The sequence below is a fragment of the Chenopodium quinoa genome, unplaced genomic scaffold (assembly GCF_001683475.1).
Source record: "Chenopodium quinoa cultivar QQ74 unplaced genomic scaffold, ASM168347v1, whole genome shotgun sequence".
NCBI lineage: Eukaryota > Viridiplantae > Streptophyta > Magnoliopsida > Caryophyllales > Amaranthaceae > Chenopodium > Chenopodium quinoa.
In genome coordinates, this window is record NW_018743021.1 from 448,946 (window position 1) to 475,309 (window position 26,364).

The 26,364-nt window shown below is 34.7% G+C and overlaps 3 protein-coding genes and 1 non-coding gene across 5 annotated transcripts; 1 reads left to right on the top strand and 3 right to left on the bottom strand.

The window, feature by feature from the left end:
• Positions 1 to 2,875: 2,875 nt before the first annotated feature.
• Positions 2,876 to 11,537, bottom strand: LOC110730114 (glycerol-3-phosphate acyltransferase, chloroplastic-like). Its single transcript, XM_021909889.1, has 13 exons — positions 10,780 to 11,537; positions 8,339 to 8,436; positions 7,239 to 7,325; positions 6,977 to 7,074; positions 6,384 to 6,441; positions 5,767 to 5,868; positions 5,602 to 5,663; positions 5,401 to 5,511; positions 4,680 to 4,758; positions 4,196 to 4,315; positions 4,002 to 4,115; positions 3,739 to 3,903; positions 2,876 to 3,281 (listed from the first exon to the last, which is right to left on the bottom strand). Exons 1-12 carry the CDS (start codon positions 11,108 to 11,110, stop codon positions 3,766 to 3,768), a joined length of 1,398 nt encoding a protein of 465 aa, XP_021765581.1. The 5' UTR covers positions 11,111 to 11,537; the 3' UTR covers positions 2,876 to 3,281; positions 3,739 to 3,765.
• A 1,475-nt stretch (positions 11,538 to 13,012) lies between these two features.
• LOC110730115 (uncharacterized protein At1g32220, chloroplastic-like) lies at positions 13,013 to 17,432 on the top strand. Its single transcript, XM_021909890.1, has 7 exons — positions 13,013 to 13,314; positions 13,856 to 13,955; positions 14,055 to 14,143; positions 14,293 to 14,348; positions 15,381 to 15,527; positions 16,291 to 16,416; positions 16,855 to 17,432. Exons 1-7 carry the CDS (start codon positions 13,193 to 13,195, stop codon positions 17,133 to 17,135), a joined length of 921 nt encoding a protein of 306 aa, XP_021765582.1. The 5' UTR covers positions 13,013 to 13,192; the 3' UTR covers positions 17,136 to 17,432.
• A 246-nt stretch (positions 17,433 to 17,678) lies between these two features.
• Positions 17,679 to 21,664, bottom strand: LOC110730116. Of its 2 annotated transcripts, none has more exons than XM_021909891.1 (5): positions 21,335 to 21,664; positions 21,130 to 21,239; positions 19,179 to 19,783; positions 18,465 to 18,573; positions 17,679 to 18,126 (listed from the first exon to the last, which is right to left on the bottom strand). In XM_021909891.1, exons 1-5 carry the CDS (start codon positions 21,407 to 21,409, stop codon positions 18,084 to 18,086), a joined length of 942 nt encoding a protein of 313 aa, XP_021765583.1. In that variant the 5' UTR covers positions 21,410 to 21,664; the 3' UTR covers positions 17,679 to 18,083. The 2 variants fall into 2 exon arrangements, with proteins under 2 accessions (XP_021765583.1, XP_021765584.1); XM_021909892.1 differs by lacking the exon at positions 21,335 to 21,664 and adding an exon at positions 19,936 to 20,035.
• A 2,336-nt stretch (positions 21,665 to 24,000) lies between these two features.
• On the bottom strand, positions 24,001 to 24,073 carry TRNAA-AGC. Its single transcript has one exon. It is a non-coding gene; the product is annotated as a tRNA-Ala (tRNA).
• Positions 24,074 to 26,364: the final 2,291 nt, after the last annotated feature.

Consider the following 26,364-nt stretch of genomic DNA (forward strand, 5'->3'; position numbering starts at 1 on the left):
CTTATTTTTTTTTTAAAAAAAGGTTGTAGTCTTATGATTTAGCTATGTTCTCGTTGTTTAAATTTGCTTTTGCTCACATATTTAAAAAAAAAAAAAAAAAAAGTTATTGTAAAATAAATATTCGATTTTTTTTTTTTTGAAGAAAAATAAATATTCCATATACCTTCATATTACTAAGCAAAAGAGTGAAAGACCAAGCATAAGATCAAACGGCCCTTGAGTTTATATTAAATAAATACTACCCAAAACCAATTGAATAATAATAGTCTAATATTCTATGCTTCAATATTAATATAAGTTAAGAGTTAATTGTTCGTACTTAATCAACTTGCTTTCTAGTTTTTAGCTTTCTATTACTCAAGTTCATTTCGATATCAAATTCAAGATCCTTCAATCAACATGAAATAATGTTTTTTTAAGAAGAAATTCATACGAAACTCTTTAATAAGAGTTCGTTTGGCACCGCTGTGGTTTTCTGTTTTTTGGTTTTTTGTTTTCTAAAAGTATATGATATGTGTCCCATAATGATTCAAAAATTATATAAACTTGTTAAAATTATGATAATTTTGAAAACTGACAACAAAAAAGTGGAAACACAATTTTCTTGTTTCCTGTTTTTGGTTTTTGGTTTTCAAAAAAACAGAAAACTTAAAACCAAAACTGATGTCAAACAAGCCCTAAACAACTCATTATTCGTTTTCTTATAGTGGTATCCTTTATCAATAATATAATAAGCATACACTATATTATACGGAGTATTAGTCTATTACACGGAATTGAGTACTGCAACTACCTTGACTCTACGACGATGCTGACGGTTTTTATATACTCCGTATGATATCTCCCAGCGCCAGTCAAATATACCATTATTGTAGGGTTTTGTTATATGTAGCCCTTAAAAGTTTATACAAGTATATATACTAATACTATAACCCTTTCGTTATTTTAATTAGTTCTTGTTCCGTACAAGCTAAGTATAATTATTTTGTTTGTCAAAAAAAAAATGACTATTTTAATTTAAAAGGAACTTATTTTTTTAGACTTGAGAAGGAGGAATTTTAATTTGGATTTGATGATCTCAATCATGTTAACGAAAACTTTTGTGTACTAAGTTCGTTTTACAATGATATTAGAGAGTTTGTACATGCATCAATCAGTTGTAGGGTAACTTTGAACTAATTTTGAATAATATTAACTTTTAATGTGAATAGTTAGACAATGAGATAAGTTTTACTACTTAGTAATTAGTACGCAAGATTTAATTATTCTTATTTGTTTTTAAAAAATAACTTAGCTTTATATTAATAAAACATAGATAACTTATATTATATTGGGGTAGTTTTAATCTAACTAATGTTTGATAATTTTGGCAACTTTTCAACACAATTGTACAAATATTTTTTAAAAAAAAGTTTGTGTCAACTTTAATTAGAATTAGGACTAGCATTAGCATTATCCCATTTTAATTAGAGTTAGGACTAGCATTAGCATTATCCCATTTTAATTAGAATTAGGACTAACATTAGCATTATCCCAAACTTATTTCCATAAATCATAAAGCGGTTAATAGTATTATATATACTGACCCAAATAATTGAGTTTCACTTACAATTTTCATACACCAATATTTTTCTTTCTCACGTACCTTTTCATAATATTTTCAACTAGCTTCTAACTTCAAAGATCATCCGTTGCAATAATGGTGAAATCGATTAAGCTTTTTGGAAAAGAGATATTTGCAGAAGGAAATAGTAAAGACAATGTCAACAACCCTGAAGAAGCATGTAGTAGTAATAATAATGATACTATTACTATGATTATACTTTTTGGTAAAAAGATTTATGCACGAAGAAAAAATAATGACAACGTCGATAAGGCTATCATCCCTGAAGATTTATGCAAGTGTTATGACAAATAATAATTCACTTGTTGTAAATCAAGAAAATAAAAAAATAAAAAAAAAAAGGGTGCTAAAGAGACGTCGTTCTTTGGAACAAGGCCATAATAAGTCATCAAAGAAGCAAAAAAAGAGAAAAGAAAAAGGCAAAATTTAACCCCCCCTAATCTTCCAAGTGAACTGGTAGAGAAAGCAGTGGTTATGGGAGGTGAGGTGCCTAAGCTTGTAATGCAAAAATACATACCTTATGCGGATTTGTGGGATCGACAAAATCGATTATTGATTCCGAAGAGGGACATGCGCGAGCATAATGGACTTATTTTAACAGGTGAAGAAGTAAAAACATTGAAAGAAGGCGGCGATATTAATGTGACTTTACTATTGCGAAACAAAGAAGAGAGAGAGCTATATCTATCAATGTGGCCAAAGAATACGAAAGAGAAGAAGAATCTAGTGCTGCAAGGTGGTTGGATGGATGTGGTTAACAAAATTGGTCTTAAACTAGGTGATGTTGGTCAGTTATGGTCCTTTAGGTTTGGACAAGAAAGAAAGATTGGCTTTGTTTTCCTCAAAATTGTTAACAATGCAGTTATTATAGCTTAATTAGCTAAATGCCTAAATACAAGGGAGTGAAATTTAAGGGTTATTTAGGGTTGTTTAATGCAACTAATTATATTGCTACTGCTTTTCTTTTATTAGTTACATCTAGATTAGCATCGTTTTCTTTTATTAGTTGTACTCTATATAAGCATGTTCTCATTATTTAAATTAGCTTTTATTTCATACTTTCATATTCTTATAATAATGAGTAATACTTCTTACTACTACGCACTTGTGTAGTTGTATGAAAGGCATGATTCACAGTAGGTGTTTTCAGGTGTTAATGAAAGTTAAAACACTTTATTAACTAATAGGGAGGGGGGAAAATATCAAAGGGTTACTGTACAAATAACAAAAGACAAAAACACAGTTGAAGGCTGATAGAACTATAGATGTGTCAAAAATTGATACCAAAATTTCAGTAATTAGAGTAATATAACAAGGTACTCCGTAACGTTTTTCGCCTAAGAAACAATACAATATTTGGAAATATACATTTTACGGAAGAACAATGCTGTACAATGACTGAATAGAGCACCTAAGAGGTCATGAATGTTTGAAACCTTTTCCTGTAAAGACCAAATTTCTCAGAAAATGGAACCTAGCAAAAATTGGAATAGTAGTGATAGGCTGACAGCTACAATCTCCTCCCCACCTACTATCCCCTCGAGGAAAAATAATTGAGCATGCTGCCTCCACAAGCAATAGAACACTAAAAATCGTCGCTTGAAGGTGCGTAAGAATGATGGACAGCAACAGGGGAAGCTACGAGTTCTCTTAATAGCTGCAATCACAATTAGTTAGTGTTATTAAGAGAGTGAAACAAATTGCAATACATTGTAGCACCTTAATATAATTCAGATGAGAGGCACATGTTAATTATCGTATAGGCAGTAGTGGTACACATGGTTAGCGAGGTAGTATCATCCTGGTGCATAACAAATTTGTCATTCTTTTAAGGGGCAAAGGCCAAAGGGACCAAGGGAGATGCTACAAAGTATCTCAAAGAAAATAATTTATAAAAAAAAAATTAATAAAAAAAAGTCCTCTTGAGGAGTGAATGAGGAAAACGACCACTAATTTGAACAAAAAAGAGAGAGAACCTTGGCACCTCCAAACTACACATAAGAAGTCGCACATAGTTTTGCCAAAGAAGACACCAAATTAGTTTTATTATTGGGGGGGTCAAGCTTATAAGAGGCATTTTATGATTCTCCTGACTGAAAAGAATGCAGGATTACCTAAAAAGAAAGCAAAGGCCACTGATGTCAACTGGTCCAAGGTTGTGACAGAGAAGTCGCCATTGTTGATGCACCTGAGCCTTGTTTTTCATATATAGCAGCATTGAGGACTTTATATTGTTCTTTCACAGAAGCATATAATGCTTGTGCATAAGCCGCCTTAGCCTGCAATAAAATCACCACAAGAATCACAATTTTGGACCTTGCCATGTTATGATCTTATGTGAGCCACTTAGTGCAAGAGTTTCTGAACTATAACCAACCTCTATCTCGTTTTCACAACCAAAAGAAATATCAGAGTATTTGATCTCCGGTTCAACAGACAACCCAACTCCATGGAAGGATATTACTCTTTTCTCCCCAATTTCTTTTTCAACCTACAGAGAGAAGGAAAGGCAAGCTTTCAAATAAAAGAAATTCAAAGTCAAGCAGGCTTGTTCAAACAACATAAAGATACCTGTGCTGGAGGAGGCATAATGTCATAGCATAGTAATGCCATTGGATAGATATGCTCTGGTGCGCCAGAATGTTCCACAAGCCTTCTCATATTATCCACTGATGTGACATCAAAAGTTGCCTGATGCTCTTCCAATCAGTATCATATAAATGGCATAGTAAAATAGCAGAAAAGAAATGCAAGAAATAAGATTCATGATTCACTTGCACAGTCGAACTAGTCTATACTCTATATACACACAGAAAGGAGATCATAGCAAGAATAGCAACTAAGTTACGCACAAATAATGCCTCCTACATGAAAAACAAATAAAAAGATGTCAAACAAAACAAAACATCCATTAGGAGCATAATATCTCCCATTCCATGAGTAATAAGTATACAGCAATCAGCACAAAATGTAATTATGAAAAGTGCAAGTACAGATGTCAGAAGAAAATGCAACGGTCTAAATTTTTACTATCTAACGTCACATTAAAACTTACTGGGTACCATTCACCAGTGACAGCATCTGGACGATCTCTTCCACCACTGGGTGCGATCCAGATTATTTTTGAACCTTCTCTGGATGTAGATATATCATTTAGAAGACCCAGCACGAGAAAAAGATAGGAGAAAATATTCAGAATAGAACACCGGGAAAAAACTACATTTCAGACTTCAAGCCACCACACACACACACACACACACACACACACACAAAAAAAAAAAAAAAATTAAATAAATAAACCACACATAGAGGCCAGCAAAGTGAGCAAACACACTTTCACATAAAAAGCCTGTTGGGTGGTTCTAATATAAGTTTAAATGCTCATCCGGATTTCCTGGTTTACAGAGTTACCTTTAAGCATTTATAAGCATAATCATATAGCTAAGCACCAAGCCCAAAGACCTTTCTATTTAATATAAACTGCTAACAGCCCCATGAACAAACCATATTCAAATAGTTGATCATTTATGAATCAAGTTTCTCCCAAATTTTCACTGTTTCAGGTCTTCCAAACATTTCAGAAACCATAATTCAACATGGGCAAGAAAGAAATACAAAGAACATGGCCACATGGGATAAGAATTTGCAATCCCTTCAGTCCTTCACTATTAAGAACTAATGCGCAATTTGAAGCTACATCCAGAGATCAACAAAATTACAAATAGCAGTACTAGTTTCATGAACAATGAAGCTGAATCCAGAATTGTACTAATTACCTTAAAAGTAAGGCCAACTCTTTCAAACTCCTTGTATTTGCTCTTTTCTTTGCATCAACAAGCTCAGGAACATCATGCATGTGCTTCTTAGAGTAAACACAAAGAAGATTCCTGAACCGTAACAAAAAAGAAATAGATGACAACCAAACATCAAAAAGTAGACAGGGTTCCTTAAACAAGAGATAGAGGATATCAGATCACCTTCCCATGCTAAATGGTTTGCAAAGAGGATCAGTTACAACTCGATCGCCTGCTATGTAGATCTGCAGCATATAAAAGTTACACCCTTTCCATGTAAGCTTTGAAAAAATAATGCACAACAAAGGGTGCAAATTACATATTTGACAAAAGGCATATTGATGTCACCAGATTTTCTGCGATGAGTGAATTTGTCTTCTCCAGAAGCAATGCAATCACGGCGGGATCTGCTTCAGTTTGATGGTTGGACATTAAGATAATGTTATGCCCCTGCACATTAATGCTAGGATATTGAAGCTGCAACATTATGGGAACCTTTACTAGGAATTTATCAAATGCACAAGTTGCTGGTATAAGATGTAGCAAGCACAGCACTATATAGGGCCTCCTTGCTAAGAAGATAGATATATATTTAAAAGACATGACAGTAAAACCTACAGGTACATTATCCCACTATCAAGGCACATACACAATCTTGTTTATAATATCTTGAGAACATCATTATTGCCAAGCTTATCCTATAATTGAATCTGGTATCCTAGGTCAAATCTCTACACATAGGATATTGGCTAATATAAAATTGCACATTACTTCCTCCTCTTAAATCACATCATTAGGCCCCAAATAGTACCTTTCAGATTCATCCAAAAAGAATCACCAACAATTAATGGCCATATGATTTTGAGTTTTTAACACTTTCTTCCTATCTACTACCTTAATCAATAATCACTCAGGTAGAGCAGCTTAAAAAAGACTGAGAAACAAAGAGATGTGAGAATAAATACCTGCTGAAGCTTCTCCTCCATTTCATGAAAAAGGGTGATATTGCCGACGTATGAATTTCTGAAATTAAACAATGACAATAAGGATCGAGAATTGGTTGAGCCTAAAACCCCAAAGCTAGACATGCTTGTGCTGATTTTTTAAAATCAAATCCAGCCCCCGAAGAATCAAACAAACTAAATCAGCACATAAAAGTATGCCAAACATTACAGAAGTATATCCTACAAAAGTAATCCGTGTTTTCTTCCTAAACAATATCCAGAAGACCAGAATGTACCTCCACTTTAAGCACAATGTAACTTGTACTTTTAGGCTTTCAATCATATTTGATAACTAATTTTATTATGTTAATCAATAAGTTCCATTGAATCAAACAGCAGCCACATTATGTAATAACCACAACATCATAAATTATAAATTTTTTGAATCAAACAAGCGCAATATCCATTAGAGAATCAGACAAGCGCAACATTCTCTTTAAATAAAATCATGTTAAATTACGTTGAAGAGATTATATGAACTATTTTCATGTCATAAGTCAAGTACTGTTATAAAATAATGATGCCACTAAAAGAAAGACAGGAGGTTAACTCACCCAAAATCAATCAATGGACGAATGTAATCTTGACCAAAGGAATAATAGTCAATAGGCTCTCGAATAGCTTTGTGATACGGAGGAAATACAAAAGGGTCCTGTAAGATATATTAAAACCACTAACCATATAAGCAGCTGAGTGGTGCATAAATCCCGTCATATATAAAATTGTTATTTTTATAGTGTTTTATAGATAAACTTTTTGGGAGATTATAAACAACTGATGTCTACCAATCACGAGTAAATTAGAGCAAAAAAATACCTCCATATCCATTAACACAAAATACAGCATAGTTTTCATGTTTGACAACACTAGTTCATCAGCATTAGAAATTCCACTTGTAAGGACCTGAAAAGTTAAACCAGTTGACAGATGTCAAAACTCAACACTACTAAATAGATACTCAAACCTATCTACAGGCTACAGGACATAAGTCTCTAATCTCTCTATCATCAGAATTACAAACAGAAAGTATAGAAAAAAGGAAATTTAGTTCATCCAACAGGTTTTCCTGTCTCCCCAATAAGATTTTATTTATTATGGAAAAAGTAAAAAAATCTCTAAAGAATCTTTCGTCCAGGCAAGGCAAAGGGAGTAAGATGTACGCATCCATGTCTATGCGATAACAGAGAGGCTGCTGACATATTCAGCAACTAGTGTAAGCTATTGCAAGAAAGATAAGTACAGGCTGTTAAATGTGCCAAATTTTCCCCATTTTGACATTTATTGTGCAATATTCAGATTTTTAGAATTAAGGAAATACGAATATGTCAAATGTTTCTTGAGTCTTGTCCACTACAAAACTTAAAAGCAACAAGCAATTAAGCACCCTCCCCCCTGATGAGAATATAAAGAAGGTTATATCAAAAATAGCCATGCCCTCACATAATCGCATACTTAGCTCCAATTGGTAAAATAGCAAAAGGCATATTTAAATCCAAAAGGAGAATTCAAAGTCTTGACTAGAAAATATGTAAAACAATTTTGCACTTCTACTTCAAAGTTGGGAAACAGGAATCAAATTGGGTTGATTGTGAAATAGAATTGATAAGGAAACTAGAGTCTGCCAGAAATATTCGAGGAGCAGGAGAGAATTTCTAATTTAAGGACTAGATAAACATTGTAAATAATGATACGAAATCCCAGGGCTTCAAGGAGACAAGCTTCAGACAACTTCAGAATGTACTTTACTGTCTGATGAGAGATGGACATAGGGTAATGCAACATATGCTCACATCCAATCAGAGAAAAAAAATTCATAACAGCATAATTTTCCATTTGTTTGAAGAAATATAACCCAATTTCCAAAAATGGCTACAGATAGCATTCCAGGAAATGAATTGATCAATAATATAACTTACTGCGTTGCGGTAGTAGTGAAAAAGTTCCTCCACTGCAGCAGTAACACCTTTAGGCAATCTTCCAGTTTCTGATTCTCTTTTTATTCCAGAAATCAGCTCTGCAGGGATATACATATCATTAAGGGAAGATATCATAATACCCGAGAAAAAATTTTAAAAAAAATGGTCTAGACTCCTTGGTCTTAACTCTTAAGAATGCCGATTTTAAGGTTTTGACAAACTTTATCAATACATATGTGTCAAAACATACCGCAGTAGCAGACACTTCACAATGGCAAAGTACTTAATAAAATTTCTTCATTGTATGATAATATAACAATAGAACCAAAAATCACTTTGCAAAATATGGGAATCAACTCAGCAATTCGAAGGTTAAAAGGAAGGGGAAGGAACTGTTGAGAAACTCTGAACAACAATTATAAACTTGTCACTTGCTCTTCTAGTCCACAACCCTACAACAAAAAGGTCAACAACTAGACATTATAGAGCTCAAGCATGCTTGACTGCATATGGTTGTCATCTACGAAAGAAAATGAAAGGCTAAGTTTAGAGATACATTTAACAAAACAGGCAACAAAAGCAGAGTCATCTTAACCTGAAAATACCTCTCTTAAGAACATCCTACATAGGGAAGTAGGAATCCTTTCTCAAACTGCACAGGTAGTGCCTTGGGTTCCCAGACAGTCCTTAGATGTGTAGTCAAAATCTAAAGAAGCACTTAACAGTAAAAGAGACATTCAACAATACGGTCAAGTCATCATTACATCCAAATTCCATCTTAGACAGAAATTTTATGAGGAGTGAAAAAAACGAAGAGAGTTTTCTGGAGAAATAAAGAGAAAACTAGAGCTTAATAACCTATCGTTAAGAACAGCAATTCTGAAAAGATGTGGAGCTTGGAGCTTTGAAGGTTGAGCTCAGTACTTAAGAGAGAGAAGCATCCCCTTTTACTTAAGACCATCTTGAAAGCTATTGAATATACCATCATGAATCCCAGCAATAACATAATGTAAAGTCTTAAATGATCCATCCCAAACCTAGGCTTTCTTTTCTAAATTGTGATTCAACTTTAAATCAAAATGACCATTTGTTGGGTTATTTATTGAAGCACCATTAGATTAAAAAAGAAAGGAAAGGAAAAACTATTGCTCACTGCAATTAACCATAAATCTATTGTACCAGACCAGCTCATAAAAGGTAGGCAATAAAAGCATGATATAAGAAGATGCATACAGTCATACAAGTTGCAAATTTTTCCTTCTCTCTCCACTTATAAAGTGTTGGTACATGTGAAAGCACAAGAGCTCATCACCAATTGAGCTGGCTAAAACGAACTCTAGCCAGTGGTCAGTGGTCACTCCCAAAGAGAATGTCACTACTTATCCAAGTAAAGTTAGGGATGTTTCTATTTTCTAGTATGATACTCATCCTTTCACATTTCAACAGAAAGCCTAGAGTGATGCTACTTTCAGAAGTAAAAACACTAGAAACAATTTAGATATTTCAAAGAGGAAAGGAAAACTTGTGAACTGTATTAGTACGCAGGAATCTACTCTCCATCATATGCTTCTTGGGAAAAACAGCAAGTCAGCAACAATCTTGAGCTATGCGGTTCAAAAATAATGAACTAACGCGCATAGGCATTCAAAATTATTTCATCCTAAGAAGTGAACCAACAAAGGACCTCTATCTCTTTCTCTCTCTTTCTCAAATTCCACATTGTTATTCTTATATGATTCAAATTCTGTAATCACTACAGTACATCAGTCGAGAAGATGCAACCAAAACATCAGACAAGTAAACAAACAGAGCAGGAAAAGAAATGTTCAATTATCAATCTGTATATGAATCCTGCAAAGGATAAAGAACTTGTCTCCGATTTCTTCATCAACAAATAAACACTAAAAATGATTAATCCGTCTAAAAAAATCTAATCGGATAAAGAGAAAATTTAAACACTCATATACTAATCCAACAGCAATCTACATTTTAGCATATTACATCATTCAAGAAACCGCTTATAACTGTAAATTAATCAAGAAACTGCATATCAATCCAGCAGAAAATTGTCTCCAATTTTTTCATAAGCAAAGAAACACACTAAATTGGACACTAATTAATTGTTCTGTCTCAAAATTTTCCGATCAGATAAACAAAACTCTACACTGTAACATATTAATCAAATCATAGAAAACAAAAATATCAAAACATTACATATTAATTGAACAGAAACTTGTCGCCGATTATTTCATAAGCGAATTAATACAAAATTGGACACCAAAAATGCTGAAACATCAATTCAACAGTCATCTACATTTCAGACATTCAGTTATAACAATAAACTAATCAAAATAACACGCAAATAACTTGTGGAAGTTCTTCATTGCAAGCAATAAAATGTAGTAAAACGGAAAGATAAAAAAAATAGAAAGATAATACACCTTCAGCAGAACGAACATCAAGGTAAGTGCGAGAACGAAGAGATTGATTCTGATTATCATTCTTGAGTGGAATCTTGCAATTATCCTCTTCAGCAGCAGAATAAGAATCAGAATCAGAAGCAGAAACAGAAGAAGACGACGGAACAGCAGCATCCGCCATTAATTTGAGCTTGGAAGAGCAGCAACATAGTAACGAAGAGTTACTCCGAGTGAAAAAACTCCGACGAAGAACCACCGAAGAAAACGCCGAAGAAGACGCCGCCGACGAAGAAGAAACCCTATCTTTGAGCAGCTCAAGAACGGGAGGAGTAGAGGAAGATAGCACCAACATTGTTAATGGTTTTCTGGAAATTGAAGAGAGAGAAAATGCGAGAAAGAGGAGAGAGAAAGTGGAGATTGAAGAAGATGATTGGTGAATTTGAGTTGCAGAAAAAATAGAAAGAGGTGAAAGGAGGAGAGAGAAAGAGGTATATATGGTGTCTGAAGGAATGGGAGGAAGTTGCAGGATTAGGCGATGACGGCTTTTGGGGTTACCGGATATGACGTTTCTTTCTGGTATTGTCGTTTTTCCATTTTATTGAGCTGGTGGTGTGGGAGGACTAGGAGATGGATGGATAGATTCGTTTTTCTTTAATGAAAACATCAGGTCCAAGGGTTGATGATTAATCAACCAAATAATGGGGTATGGGGTCAAGTGGGGGTGGTGGCCCCTGGCCCGGCTCGGGTCAGATCAGATCAGGCAAGTTTATGTTAAGTCAGTGGTTCTTGTGATTGAGCATGTCGTATCTAAAACAAAATGGGTTACTTAATGGATGTATGAGCTAAATAATGAAGGTTGACTGGAATGGATATGGTCGTGCAAGTCCATGTGTTAGGTTAGTGGGTCTCGTGTTCAAGTGAGTTATGTTTATAGTGAGCTAAGAACGTCGTGTTAGTCTCTTGTGGTCTTCTAAATACACATAGCTCAAACCACGTGTAATGTTAAATTAAGTAGTGTGAATGTGTGATGCATAGATGGACCAATCAGGCTTGTGCTAAAATTTAACATTGGTGTCATTGCATGAACCATGGACTACCGGCGTGCATCATGTCGGGTTTAGATGGGTTTGTGCTACTTGCACTTCATTGATATTACTCATTATTTTTTATTTTATGAAACACGTGTTTGTTGTGTTTGCTATTATTGAAAGTGTTTCTTACAATGACTCATTTGATTAATTTTGAGGATAAGATAAATGTGTTATGTGATACAAATCCATACAATTCAATAAAATTGCTAAAGAGTGATGCATGTATCATAAAATATTACAAAGGTATGCACCTATGCTACAAAGAAAGTAATGTGAAGACAACTTACTCGAATAGGTCATAAATTTCCTAATAACATATCATTATCCTTCAGTTAATTTAATGACTTTGGTCTATAAGACTATCGAGTAAGAGTATGTTTTAAGCATAATGAAAATTGTCTCAATGATAAAAGGATTAGAAAGGTGGTGAAATGGATCTATGGATTGATTCTCATCTATACTCGATAAAAATAATGAGATTATTTTTCAAAGTATATACAAGTTTAGTGGGGAAAAGGAAAAAAAAAAAGCAAAAGACACGAGGGTGGAAAACAAAAGGTTTCTACGTACACTATAATTCAAAACTACTAACCTTTTAAAAATAATTGAAATGAGTTGATCAAAGAGTAGTGCTAGAAAAAATTATGGGAAGCAGCTAAATAAGGAGGCTAAATCATTCTTTTCAATCCAAATATAAGAACCTAGGGCAATGAGTCAATAACATTGAAGTGGAAATGAAATTGGTTGAAGAATTGATCTTAGGAGGCAATTGATAACTATAAGGTTTTCAAAGGCTATTATACAAGAACATAATAGTCGGTACAAAGTAGGTGTTGATGAAACTCTTTATTTTGATTGGAGATTGTAGGTGTAGAGACTTAGAGGTGTACCATCATTGAGCATGATCTAAACTATACTAAATGATATCAACAAAATTAGATAAGACTAAAAATGTTTCAAAGTGATATACATAACCTCAATCTTAACCACTAAGCCAAGATCTCATTGCCTTATCAATATATAAATTAAAAGAAATTGTCAAAAATGAATTGAAAAGGCAATTGGAAAATCTAGATTATTATATTTATTAATTACTTGTATTTATTAAGGAGGAAATTGGGATTTTTTTTTTATTAATATGCAAAATTGCAATTTTCTTAAGCTTGGCCAATAAATTAGAGGTTCATTTTCACCAAAACCCTGTGTAACCCACACTTGCCACTTAAATTTTGTGGGAAATTCAATTCTCAAAAAAACCCAAATTTCTTCATAAATTAGAGGATTGAAAGTTGTTTCTCTGAAATTCAGCACAAAATCTTGATTACTCAACAAAGAAGACGAGGATGTCAATGTCCTCGGTTGTATCTCCACCCACCATTTCTCTTACCCCTTGTTCATCTTTCAGTGGCAGACTCCTCTTTCTCTCTCATCCCCCCTCTAAAGCTTTTTTGCCTCTTCAGAATCGGTACTTTCTCTCTCTTCCCCACATAATTATAATTCTACCCTTTTGTTTTTATACATTTGCATGATTTCTCTTTAATGTACTGAATTTCTGTCGATTGAAACTGTCTTTTTGTTATTTACTTTCATAATTGAATTTGTTGGGTATGTTTTTCTTATTGTAAATTTACATGTGGGTGTGAATTTCTGTTGATTGAAACTATCTTTTTGTTATTTATTTTCATAATTGAATTTGTTGGGTATGTTTTTCTTGTTGTCAATTTACATGTAGGTGATGTTTTTTTTTTTTTTTGGATTTTGATTGAATTTTGAGTATATGGAAAAGGGGGATTTCAGATATATTATGTGTTTGTATGATTTTAGGTGGATTATTTTGTGTACATTAAAGGGGTTTGTAGAATCGTAGTTAATTATATGAAAATGAAATATGACAATTGTTGTAGTCATGTGTAAAAGGGATTACTAAGATTAATGGTTGAGCTTTAAAGAAGTAGCCGTAGAACAATTATTCAGAATGTTTTTTTTTTCATGTTACCTCATCACAGGTTCAAGAGATGTCATGTCAAGTGTAGTTATTCAGGAACAAACATAGACAACTCCAATTCTGCTACAATTGATGTTACAGCTGATGTTAAATCTGAAAAGGTATGAATTTGAATGGGTTAGATCAATCTTCTTTCTCTAAATTAACTGATAGTTACTTTATATAACTTTTTTGCTCTCTGGATCTGCTTTTCTCGATAGTTAGTTGTTGTGGGAGGCAGTGGTTTTGTTGGATCTGCCATATGCAAGGCTGCAGTTTCAGAAGGCATTGAGGTTGTAAGTTTAAGCAGGTGCGACTTTTTCATCATCTCAATTGACAATTTCCTCCTTGCTTGCCTTGCACAATCTTGTATAGCTGATACCTTTAGTACTCCATTACTTATATATGAAGTTTCTAGTTGCCTGTACAGAACTTGAAGCTTCAATGAAATTTTTGCAGGTCAGGACGGCCTCGTATTTCAGAATCTTGGGTAGATCAGGTTTCTTGGATCCCAGGCATGTGCCACTTTCATGCTATCTTACCACACTGATCTTACTGTTAACTTTTTAAAGTTCTTGATCAATGGAAATTTTACTGGATCTTGTGTCTACTTGGTATCTAACTATCTATACTGTCCTTCCATTAATGCCTAATGATTAATGAATGAGAAAATCAATATAAATGTTGTAGCATTTCTCTGAAATTCTATTTACAAAAATAATTTTTTAAACAAAGTTGCTGCCTGTCAAAATCTGATTGAATATTTCCGGTAAATTCGGTTACTCAACAAAATTGCTTTGTAGAGTTATTTGTACTATATAATGAAAGATCTTGCTGAATGTGGTAAATCTGGTAATTTTATATATAACATAAATATGTCCTGAATTTACTATACTCAACATAAGGAGGAACAGAATACACACAGAATCTAGCAACTAACTAGGAGGCATATGACTAAAAGATATGTATGAAACTTACTCTTTTGCTAAATTTAAAGGATTAGTTGGGCCATGGTTATTTTTTGCAGATTAGTGTAGGCGAGCTCCTGCAGAAAACTTGACCAAACTTCAAAGCCAATAATTAATTATTCCAAAAAGGAAGAAATAAAAAATTATTGTGCAACTCGGTGAAGTTTGTTGTGGAATGTGGGTTGCACATTATATTTTTTAGACCAGATAAGTCAGACAATGTTTACAAGAACCTTAGAATGTTTACCTGTGGATTTGTTGATAGTTGCGCGTTTGCAGAAGCATGGGAAATAGTGGTCTCTTTGGGTTCTCTGTGGTCGGAATATTATCTTGATAGTTACCTGGCACGTGGGATAGCAACCTTTCTAGTAATGCTATCCTGTGCTGATGTGCTCCATGGATGGTTTATCACCTCTTATGCTTGTATAATAGTTCCTAATCAATTAGATTACAATTAAGAGATTGCAGTCTTAAAGCAATGCACGTACAGTGGTTTGTCGAGACACATAGGTTATATAGTAATTGTGAAGATCTGTGGTCTTTCATGGAAACATGTATCTAATATCTTCCATATCACAGGGGATGTTTTTTATGCTAATTGGGATGAAATCCTTGTTGGAGCCACTGCTGTTGCTTCAACCTTGGGAGGTTTTGGAAATGAGGAGCAGCTGAAAAGGATTAATGGCGAGGCTAATATTGCAGCGGTAACTGCTGCAAAAGATTATGGTAAATGTCTATGTGACTTTATGTATGTTTTCAATGAGGAAAGTAATGCCTGATCTGATAATTTTCACTTTTATGCATCATTAACAATAATCTTATATTTATTGTTCGTGTTCCAAATTTTATCAAAGTAAGAGAAACCATTTTCTGGAAAAACAGATAACTGTGTATCATTTTATCTGTACTTTAACATGTAAGGCACTAATTTAAATTCAGGATGTAATCGGGGAGTGTGTCAGTTCAGTGACAGTTTTTAATGGTGTAAGGTGTCTTGTTTAGAACATGATCTTTTGAATAGTTTGGTAATCATTCAGATAGTAACAATACATGGCTTTAATTGTCACGTTTTCTTCAAATCTCCCGGTGAAAATATATATGTGCCATTGAATTATATTGCGTTCCCTAAGAATGCCACACTATTTTTTTCAAAAATGACACGATTGTATTATGAACATTGTCACTAGGTCATAGGGCTAGAGATAGAACAAAAATTTGGACAACTGTAACAAGTCAATCGTATCCTATGTATGCTGGATATGCAGAGTTGCAGACTGGAGGAATGCAGATAGATATATGCCATTTATATTAAAACAACCATAGAGACAACTAGTTTTGATCCTGTTGTTTATGGAAGATTAGGGTATATGCGGCCATTTAATTCATTACTCTCTTACTTTTATTTGCAGGAGTCCCTAATCCTGTTGTTTATGGAAGATTAGGTTATATGCGGCCATTTAATTCATTACTCTCTTACTTTTATTTGCAGGAGTCCCTAAATTCATCTTGATCTCAGTTCATGATTACAATTTGCCACCCTTCTTGCGTGAATCTAGTTACTTTACTGCAAAGAGGAAAGCTGAATCAGAGATTCTTTCTAGATACCCCAATTCAGGTAATAACTACCACTTGATAATTTTCTTTTCATGTGTCGATGCTCGTTGCTTCTATGTTGACCAGTTGAAGTATCTTGAAACTTAAAAAGGTTAGAAATAAAACAATAAACTTGTGTGGTTGGGATCATCTTCTGAGTTCTGATTCACTTTTTTCTCTCTGGAAGTTCCTTTATCAACAAGTAATGGGTTCATACTTGTTTTGTTGACCATAAAATTTTCCAGGTAGAACTAATGGAGGCACACCATACTAATATATAATCTTTTTCTCTAAACTAAGGGAGTTACTGCTCTCATTACAATCTTACCCCTTCAAATTGTTTTGTTCTTGTACACGCTTTAAGCTGTATGGCCTTTCCATGTAATGCTATGTGGATATGTCCGTTTCTTTTAATCAAGGAGGCTGTGCTTATGTCTTTTTTGAATCTGAATTTCCTCAGGGGTTATACTAAGGCCAGGTTTCATATATGGTAAGAGAAGGGTAGATGGCTTTGAGATCCCTCTTGATTTGATTGGGGAGCCATGGGAGAAAATTCTGAATGCTACGGAGAACTTTGTTAGACCTTTAAATTTTCTTCCTGCTTCAGACTTACTTTTGGCACCACCTGTCAACGTTGATGATGTTGCACTGGCAGTAATTAACGCTGTCAGAGATGATGGCATGTTCGGCATTTTTACAATTGATCAAATTAAACAAGCTGCAAAGAATGTGAAAGTGTGACCAAGTGAATTGATGCTGTCTCTGCATCACTGGATTTGCCAGATACTGAGTTTATAGTCTGAAACTGTAGGTTTGTAAATCCATGAGCAATACTCTTTCTTAGGCCTCATAGTAATGTACTAATGTGTATATCGATCATACTGTAAAACTAAAGGAAATTATATGAATTTTTGTCATTTCTTGGCTGCTAAATTTATGCCAGAAATGTCACCTTGGTTTTTATACTGTAAAACATTATGCCTCCTTTTCTTACATGTCATTCCTGTATTTCTTTTGTATCCTAGTTGGGTTTTAACCTAGGCCTGTTTTAATCTAGCTTATATATAATAATTAATCAATCCTAGTTGGGTTTTAATCTAGGCTACTGTTTGGAAGAACTGTGAGCTCTGCAAGCGTTGCAAATCCGTGCATTTCAGAAGTACACAGTTGAAGGTCTAAACGACCAAATCATTCTCATGCGTATTTTCTAGAAACTTATAATAATGAAATATTTTAAGTACAAAAATAAAGCAATGTAAACAGTTGAAACACGAGAGGAAAAAGTTATATTCAAGTGCTTGTGTTTGTATTATGCTTTCTGATATGTATGTCAAACACGAAGACGCCCCTTCAAATTCTGTTCATAAATTGTATACACATCCAAAAACCCTAATAAACTTGGAAATTGCCAGTCATTTTCATTCAACCAAGTAAGAAGCTTACAGACCACGAGTTCATAGGAAATCCGATTACGGAAGGCAACAAAGTAACACAGCTAGAAATAAAAATATTGAAGCTTGGAGAAGCTTATTAGCTTAATGGCACATTCATCATTGAGGAATTGGAAGTAAACAAAGGAAATTCCACTTTGTTGGCTGCCTACTTGAATGATTCACTATAGATGAAATGTTTTCAAGTTTAAATCATACTGGACGACACAGCTTGCTGCAACGAGAATGCAAATAACATCTAATCATGCTGCTTCTTAGCTAGAGACTGTTCTGTTAAATACCTGCGATAAATGGAAGTTTTTCATTAGTAAGACGTACATAACATACTGCAAATAACAGAGAGCTGCTAACAGGCATATGATGTTCGGGGGTAAACAATACTAAACATCTATCACTGCAAATAACACAAATGCATTGGTGTACAATCAATATTAATCATACACTCGCTCAATTCCGATGTCTCGAAGTTATCTTCGTATTGCCTACTTTGCTTACAACTGATCCCCCCTTCTCTCTATCAAATCAACCTTTTCTCTTTCACAGTTCCAACACTCTCTAGCTACTTTTTCCACACTCGCAATCAAAACTTGAGTAACAATGGAGATAATCATATACTTACTTTCCAGTGTAAAACCCTGCAGAATACCACGCATTCAGGACTGTGCTTAGATCAGTTCCAGGGGCAGCACTTTGTTCTGCTCCAATGTTGATTTTGTTCTCTTTTGAGTCTGCATTCCACATATATAAGGTGTAAGCAAACTAAGCAGTAAGCACCATAACTTCTCTATTCTCTTTATCAATAAGCATGCACGCATTATAGGGACAAGACAAAGCCTAGCTAGACATCATTTACACCAAGAAATGGACTTACGCAGAAATACTTCCTCCACTCCCTTAAATTTGCAACACTTAAAATTCAGTAAGTTTGACTAGCCAGAATGCCAGAAATGCCTGGCAATATGTCATAATGTGGGTGGGTAAACTAGGATGGATGGGCAATATAAAGTAGGTGAAACCCTATCCTTCCTCTTTTCTTTATAAGAGTGTCATTTTCAAGTGTTGCAAAATCAAGGAAACTGAGGAATTAACAAACTTCATGATGTCTTTAAGAAAAAGCGATTTCAAGTTAGCACACTAATGTCCTATACAGGGAAATTATCTCTGGTTCATATAAGAATCAATGACACTAGCCTAGAGCCCTAGATGAAGGTGAAACAACAATAACAGGCTAGTATCGATGACGGTGAAACTAACAATAACTGACGCTAGCATAGATGAAAATGACAGAAAACATCGCAAAACCACAATAAACATTTTCGTTAAATTGAAATACCAGAAGTTCCATTCGTCAATGTGGACATTGCTCTTTCAGCAGCTCCCATTGCCATCTTAACAATATCAGCATCTTCAACTGTCGAATGCTTTCCCTTATCTTCTATTGCCGGAGAATTGACACAAAGAGTACTAGTGGAAACACCAGCCAAAGGGCAGGGAACTGAAGAGCAAGAAGCCATGTTGCATTGACCAGCATATGGGCAGCAAGAAACAACCATTGTCCCACAAGGCACTTGACTTGCAGAGGATTGATATTCTTGGGTAACAGAATTGGCGCCCCACTCCAAGCCAGAAACAGGCACTTCACTAGGATAAGAATAATAATTATTGAAGTTCTGCAGTTTCTGTAGAATATTTTGCCTTTGTTCCTCAACTTCATAATACTGTTTATATAGTTGATTGTATTCATCCATGTCTAGGGAGGTAGAATGATTTTGAGACTGATCCTGCAGGGGCAAACTACTGGACCCAAGTGCATGTTCTTCAGGATCTTTTGAATCTGCATTTCCATTTCCTTTAGCTGTTTCCAGACTTTCAGTCTCTTCCACTTCTGGTGTAGCAAGTTGGCCATTAACATTCCCCTCATCAAGTTTTTCTGGATTACTTTACATGAAAATAGAAGTGGTAGCAAATTTAGAGTGAGTAACAGAGTTTAAATACAAAACAAATGAACCAACCACTTAAAATTACTATCAAGCAATATTATAAAAAAGAATCCTAATCATTCTAATACCGCTTTGATATCAGCAATTCACCATGGCATCAATATAATCCCATCAGAGTAGTTATGTTGCTTGCAGGTAATGAAGCATGATAACGGTCAAGTTACATGAAATGGTAGTCTTCCAGCACTTCCTACAATTATGCACAATGAAAAGCTTCAAGAGACCATCTTTTTTCGTTTGAAAAGAATGATATTAATACTTCAGATTAAGTATTACGTTACATTAATGTTGGCTCTACTTTCACCAATATTGTATTAAAGAGCATCAGGATGTGCATAATTCTTACTTTCAGAAACTAGAATTAACGGAAGTGATTTGTAAATCTTAATCATAGACGAGATGAACACATGGAAAACTGAAAGTAATTACATTTCAGTAAACTATTACGGACAATCAATATACAATCATTTTTTCCATAAGCTTGTGCATCAACTTCAAAAGATTGGCAACTTGAAACCTCCAAAACATAACAAATACTGCTAAAAGTTCCCTGATGATAGATAATATTTACCCTTTGGACACCTTGTTAAAGAACTCAAGCCTGTCAGCTATGCTACATAGAGTTTCCATCTGACCTCAAACATGAAACACCTATGTCAGATACTCAAAATTATAACTTGGGAGTGCACAAAAATTGGGATCGGATCCGTTGGGAACATGCGAATTCTTCAGAAAAGAATACAGAGAATTCAATCAACATACTTGATACATGTGTTCGCTACACATAGTGGAGACGACAAGACCACTAACCAAAGTGTAACACAGAATAAGATACCTGATCACTAGTACAGAGTAGGGCAATAAGCACTGCTCTTTCTAGTCCATTATATAACTACTTCACTCTACCTCCATCAAGAAATGATTGTCATCAAATTCCAAACCCTCATAATCAAAGATACAAAATAAATCTTTCTATGAAACCCTAGTCACATGATCCTTCCAACACTCCCCAAATCATCCATAAGGGCATCTATGAAACTAACAAAGGATGATTATTCTATGAAAGGTGACAACTTTTTCCGAAAACTCCATATATGTAACTACAAAATATCACTCCTTAAAAACATTAACCTAGCCTGCTAAACAAATCATCCCAGTTGCTACTTTCATAAAAAAAAAAATCCTCACCCAACAAATTATAAATCATGGGTACCCAATTTACACAAATAAAGTAAAAAACAAACAAAAAACCCTAAAAAATTAAATTAAGCAGGGTAGCCAAACCTGTTATGTTTTTTAGTAGCATCAACTACAGAGGGAGCATCAGAACTGCTGCATTTGATATCTGCAGAAGAAGTATTCGGATTTTCCTTGTACCCTTTTTTGTGCATTTTCTGCTTCACAAAAAAAAAATGAAGGATTAGAAATCAAGAATTGCAAATTAAGAGCAAAAATAGTAGAAAGAAAAATAGTACTATGTACTCCGTACCTTGTACTTGGAAATGGCTTCATCGAAAGCATTAATTAGAGCAGAATCATCCCACAATTCACTCTCTTTTCCCATTCGCTTTTTCAGTTTTTCCTTCTCTACGATTTATCAAAGCGGCGAGTTTGCACTTTGCAGAGAGAAAGTTACAACTTAGAAATTTGTATTTTTCCACAGAGGTGGGATTAAATTTTTGGCTTACAAAGTTACATACTTACATAGTTACATGTACAAACATTACCTTTCCCTTCACCCGTCCACCCCTAAATGGCCTAATCCGCGAATTTAAGTCAAACTGTCTGCCCCGATCACTCGTTAGAGATTTATTTAGGGTTTGTTCACTTGGGTTTATTTCAGTTTAATTTAATTCAGTTCAGTTTAATTCAGCTTCAATCAATTTAGTTCAATTTCTAATTTTCTTCTCTTACAAACAGTTCAGTTTAACTTAATACAATTCAGCTTTAATTAACTAAATTCAGTTGAGCTTCAATCAACTCAATTTAGTAAATCAGAATAGGCCCTTAATTGATTCCTTATCAATAATATTGCCCTTACAAGGAATAATGACATTCTTCTTTTGGATGTATGCATCTTCATTTGGATTTTTTTAAAAAAAAGTAATGACAAGTTACAAACCTTACAATTAAGAATATCAAACTATGAGTATTTGGATTAAAAATGGAGATGCGGGGTATCAATCCCCGTACCCCTAAATGGCCTAATCCGCGAATTTAAGTCAAATCGTCTGCCCCGATCACTCGTTAGAGATTTATTTAGGGTTTGTTCACTTGAGTTTATTTCAGTTTAATGATAACTTGTTATTTGGTATGATTTTAGGGTACTTTTGAACCTTGTTTTCGTGATTATTCGACATCAAGGTTCATTATTTATCCTATTTTTATATAAATTTTGTATCATCCATGCTTTACGGGTTGTTTGTGTTTTTTGATGTAATGTAGCTATGCTTTACGGGCTATTTTTGCACTAAGGTCAACTTCAACTGACCATAACTTTTGTTCCACTCAACATTTTGAAGTGATTCAAATTGTAGATTAAAGTTCATCTCAAGAGATTTTCAACGACTGTCACATGCCTTATTCCGATGAGTAACGAAGAAGTTATGACCTTCCGAAAATAAGTTGTTTCGCCAGAAAAGGGTTGCACGTCCGTGCCAATAAGTGGCACGTCCGTGCAAGTCCCTGCACGTCCGTGCCAAATGAATCACGTCCGTGAAAGGTCAGGCAGTAGCTACTGCTGGTATTTTAACATGTCTGCACGTCCATGCAACCTTTGGCACGTCCGTGCCGACCTGTAGACGGGTCGTTTCCTCGTGTTCTCCGTCCTTTTACTTGGGGGGTTATATAATACCTCTTTGGCTTCATTTGTAAAGAGGAGATCTTCTTACATTAGTTTTAGCTTAGGTTAGGATTTTTAGAGAGATAAACTCTCATTTTCTAGAGAGAGAAAGTGTGAAAAACTTGTTGAAAGCTTGGAATAATAAGAATTGAAGGAAAGAGACTTGAAGATTTGATTATTTCTTGCATTATCAATAAGAATTTCTTACTCTCTCTCTTATTTTATTGCTTTAATTACTTATTTTTTTGTATCTTTTCTAGTTTTATTACTTGTTTATGTTAAATTAGTGTTTGGATTCATGTTCTTAGTAGTTTACTACTTTAGTTTGCAATTTATAATGATGTGTGAGTAGTTCTTTTACTTGGGATGGTTGAAACCATTGATGAATTCACAATTACTTGTTTGCATGTGTTGATTTAGCTAATGTGGGGTGTTAATTAGTTGAGCTTAAGTGGTTTAATTGCTTAGTTCTTGTATATGGCCATTGCTAGAACTATTATCTAAGCTTTCTCAACGAAGGATGGAGAGATGAACTTGAGTTAGCTCCTTTATGCTTAATTGACTTGAAATGCCATGATAATAGGAATTTCCAGTCAAGGGAATATTTTTGTCATCGTGATTATACTTTAACACTTGTTTTATGCTTTGTAACCACGAGAGTAGGTTGTATTCATGACTCAAGTAATCCCTCTAGCTTGAGAGAGTAGTTGGGTGCCTTAGATGACTTCCCCTAATTTATCCCCAAATTGCTATGTTTTGTATGTTAAATTGTAGTTTGTGAATGACTTAATTGGTAGATACCTTCCCAAGATCCTTTTTATTATTGTTTATAGTTTTTCATTATAACTCAAAACCCAAAAAGACTTGACTTAGCTTATCACAAATCGATACTTGTTAGTGCTCCCCTTAGTGCTTGTGGGATCGACCCTTACTTGCCTTTTCTACCCATTAGAGAGATCAAGTTAGGTTTTTATCTTTGGTAGGCTCGACGACGGCCTATCATTTAATTCAATTCAGTTCAGTTTAATTCAACTCCAATCAATTTAGTTCAGTTTATAATTTCCTTCTCTTACAAACAGTTCAGTTTAGCTCAATACAGTTCAGCTTTAATTAGCTAAATTCATTGAGCTTCAATCAGCTCAATTTAGTAAATCAGAACAGACCCTTAGTTCTTTCCTTATCAATAATATTGCCCTTACAAGGAGTAATGACATTTTTCTTTTGGATGTATGCATCTTCATTTGGATTTTAAAAAAAAAAGTAATGACAAGTTACAATTAAGAATATCAAACTATGAGTATTTGGATTAAAAATGGAGATGCGGGGTATCGATCCCCGTACCTCTCGCATGCTAAGCGAGCGCTCTACCATCTGAGCTACATCCCCTGAGATGACAAATTGTTGTAATTTAACATTATTATACTAATACTTAAAATCCCAGACACTCCGCGCCGTGACTCAGCTATTTAAATTTATCTAGTGCGTTCGATTCCATGTTTGTCATGAGTCATGCGTTACTTGTTTGTTAAGTTGTTGCGCTTTATCCACACAAATCACGATCGATCTACTTGTTTCTTTCATGCTGTTCTTCTTAGAGGTGACCAAATTTTAGGAATATGAAATTCTCTAAATAAAGAAGAACCAAAAAATCACTTATTAATTATAGTTGTAAATTTGGGTAAACGGGTCGAGTTTGGATCGGTTAAGAGTGGGTCGACTCAACTCGGGTCAGGTCAATTCAGATTAATTCCATAAGCTATGCGGGTCGGGTTTGGGTTGGGTCATGTTTGAGTCGGGCCATACTTCTTATCGGGTTTGGGTCAGGTGAACAATAAGTCGGGTTTAATTCGGGTTAAAACGGGTTAGGGTGATTCTCGGGTTCGAGTCGGGTTCGGTTCAAGTCAATAAATTTGCAGGTTAGAATCAGGTCGAGTCATTCTCAGGTTTGAGTCGGGTTTGGTTCAAGTCAATAATTTGCGGATTATAATCAGGTCGGGTCATTTTCAAGTCGGGTCATTCTCGGGTTCAAGTCAGGTTCGGTTCAAGTCAATAATTTGCGGGTTATAATCAAGTTGGTCATTTCCAAGTCGGGTCATTCTCGGATTCAAGTCGGGTTGTGTTCAAGACAATAATTTGCAGGTTACAATCAAGTCGAGTCATTTCCAAGTCAGGTCATATTCGGGTTCAACTAACTATAAATAGATAATTATCATTTTTATCAAGCTAATTATTTCCTTTGACCATACAACAAATACATACTATATCTAACTCTTAAATTTGAGGATGATGCTCCTTTCTTTTGCTGCCTGGACCGACTTGAATTGGTCTCCCTAGACAAAATGCTTGGATCAACAATAATAAGGTGATCTAAATTGCATTGAAAGTGATTAGAAATCGGGTCAAGAACAATTTGGGTTGAATTTAGGTCGGGTCAATAACAAGTCATGTTAATTTCGAGTCGGATTAGTAACAGATTGGGTTTAATTTTTGGGTTGGGTAATTAACAGGTATGGTAAAATTCGGGGCGGGTTGAATTTGGGTCAAGTCAATAACAAGTCGGGTTGATTTCGGGTCGGATTTGTAACAGGTTGGGTTAAAAATTCTAGTCGGGTTGAATTCGGGTCAGGTTAGTAATAAGTCAGGTTGAATTCGGGTCAGGTTAGTAACAAGTCAGGTTCATTTCAAGTCGGGTTCGGTGCAAGTTAATTAAATCGACCGTTGTAAACTGGTAAATCGATACAAGTTGTAAACCGATAAATTGGCCGTTTAAAAGCAAATTGAATGGTTCCACACACCCAGAGGGTATTAGGGACCATGGTAAACATTTCGGCAATTTTTATTTTCAGGCCAAAAAAAAGTCAAAAAAATCAAAAATTAAGGCTAATATCCACGTTTTTTGAGAAATTTTGGAGGCTTCGGGTCCGGTGTCGAAAAGTCTTAAAATTTTATGGGATACATCTCAGGGTCATATAATGCTGTTTGGAACCATATATGATCATTATTTGTTGTCATAAATGTTCATGGTAGGCTTGAATTAATGAAATCGATACAACAAGTTGTAAACGGGTAAATTGGCCGTTTAAAAGCAAATTGAATGGTTCCACACACCCAATTAGACTCCCGGAGGGTATTAGGGACCATGGTAAACATTTCGGCAATTTTTATTTTCAGGCGAAAAAAAGTCGAAAAATTCTAAAATTGAAGGCTAATATCCACGTTTTTTGAGAAATTTTGGAGTTTTCGGGGCCCAGTGTCTAAAAGTTTCGAAATTCTAGGGAATAAATATCGGGGTCATATAATGTCGTTTGGAACCATATGTGGTCATTATTTGTTATCATACATGTTCGTTGTAGGCTTGAGTTAATGAAATCGGTGCAAGTTGTAAACCGGTTATTAAATTGGTCATTTAAAGGAAAATTGGATGGTTCCACCCACCCAATTGGACCCCCAGAGGATATTAGGGATCATGGTAAGCATTTCGGAAATTTTTATTTCCGGGCGAAAAAAAGTTAAAAAAATCCTAAATTGAAGGCTAATATCCATGTTTTTTGAGAAATTTTGAAAGTTTCGGGGTCAGGTGTCGAAAAGAAATGAGATTTTATTCGATACATCTTGGGGTCATATAACGACGTTTGAAACCATAAATGACCATTATATGTTTTCATAAATGTTCGTGG

Bases quoted from the DNA above. Each gene is read 5' to 3' on its own strand.
- LOC110730114 (XM_021909889.1), bottom strand. From the start codon at position 11,110: ATGTTGGTGCTATCTTCCTCTACTCCTCCCGTTCTTGAGCTGCTCAAA. The intron at 5,512-5,601 runs GTGATCTGATAT...GTTACGGTTCAG, and splicing joins AAACCATTTAGCATGGGAAG to GAATCTTCTTTGTGTTTACT. The intron at 4,759-5,400 runs GTAATTAGTACA...ATCTACATCCAG, and splicing joins GAGTTGGCCTTACTTTTAAG to AGAAGGTTCAAAAATAATCT.
- LOC110730115 (XM_021909890.1), top strand. From the start codon at position 13,193: ATGTCAATGTCCTCGGTTGTATCTCCACCCACCATTTCTCTTACCCCT. The intron at 14,349-15,380 runs GCATGTGCCACT...TCCATATCACAG, and splicing joins TCAGGTTTCTTGGATCCCAG to GGGATGTTTTTTATGCTAAT. The intron at 16,417-16,854 runs GTAATAACTACC...GAATTTCCTCAG, and splicing joins TTCTAGATACCCCAATTCAG to GGGTTATACTAAGGCCAGGT.
- LOC110730116 (XM_021909891.1), bottom strand. From the start codon at position 21,409: ATGGGAAAAGAGAGTGAATTGTGGGATGATTCTGCTCTAATTAATGCT. The intron at 21,240-21,334 runs GTACGGAGTACA...TTTGTGAAGCAG, and splicing joins AAGCCATTTCCAAGTACAAG to AAAATGCACAAAAAAGGGTA. The intron at 19,784-21,129 runs GTTTGGCTACCC...TTTCATGTAAAG, and splicing joins GCTACTAAAAAACATAACAG to TAATCCAGAAAAACTTGATG.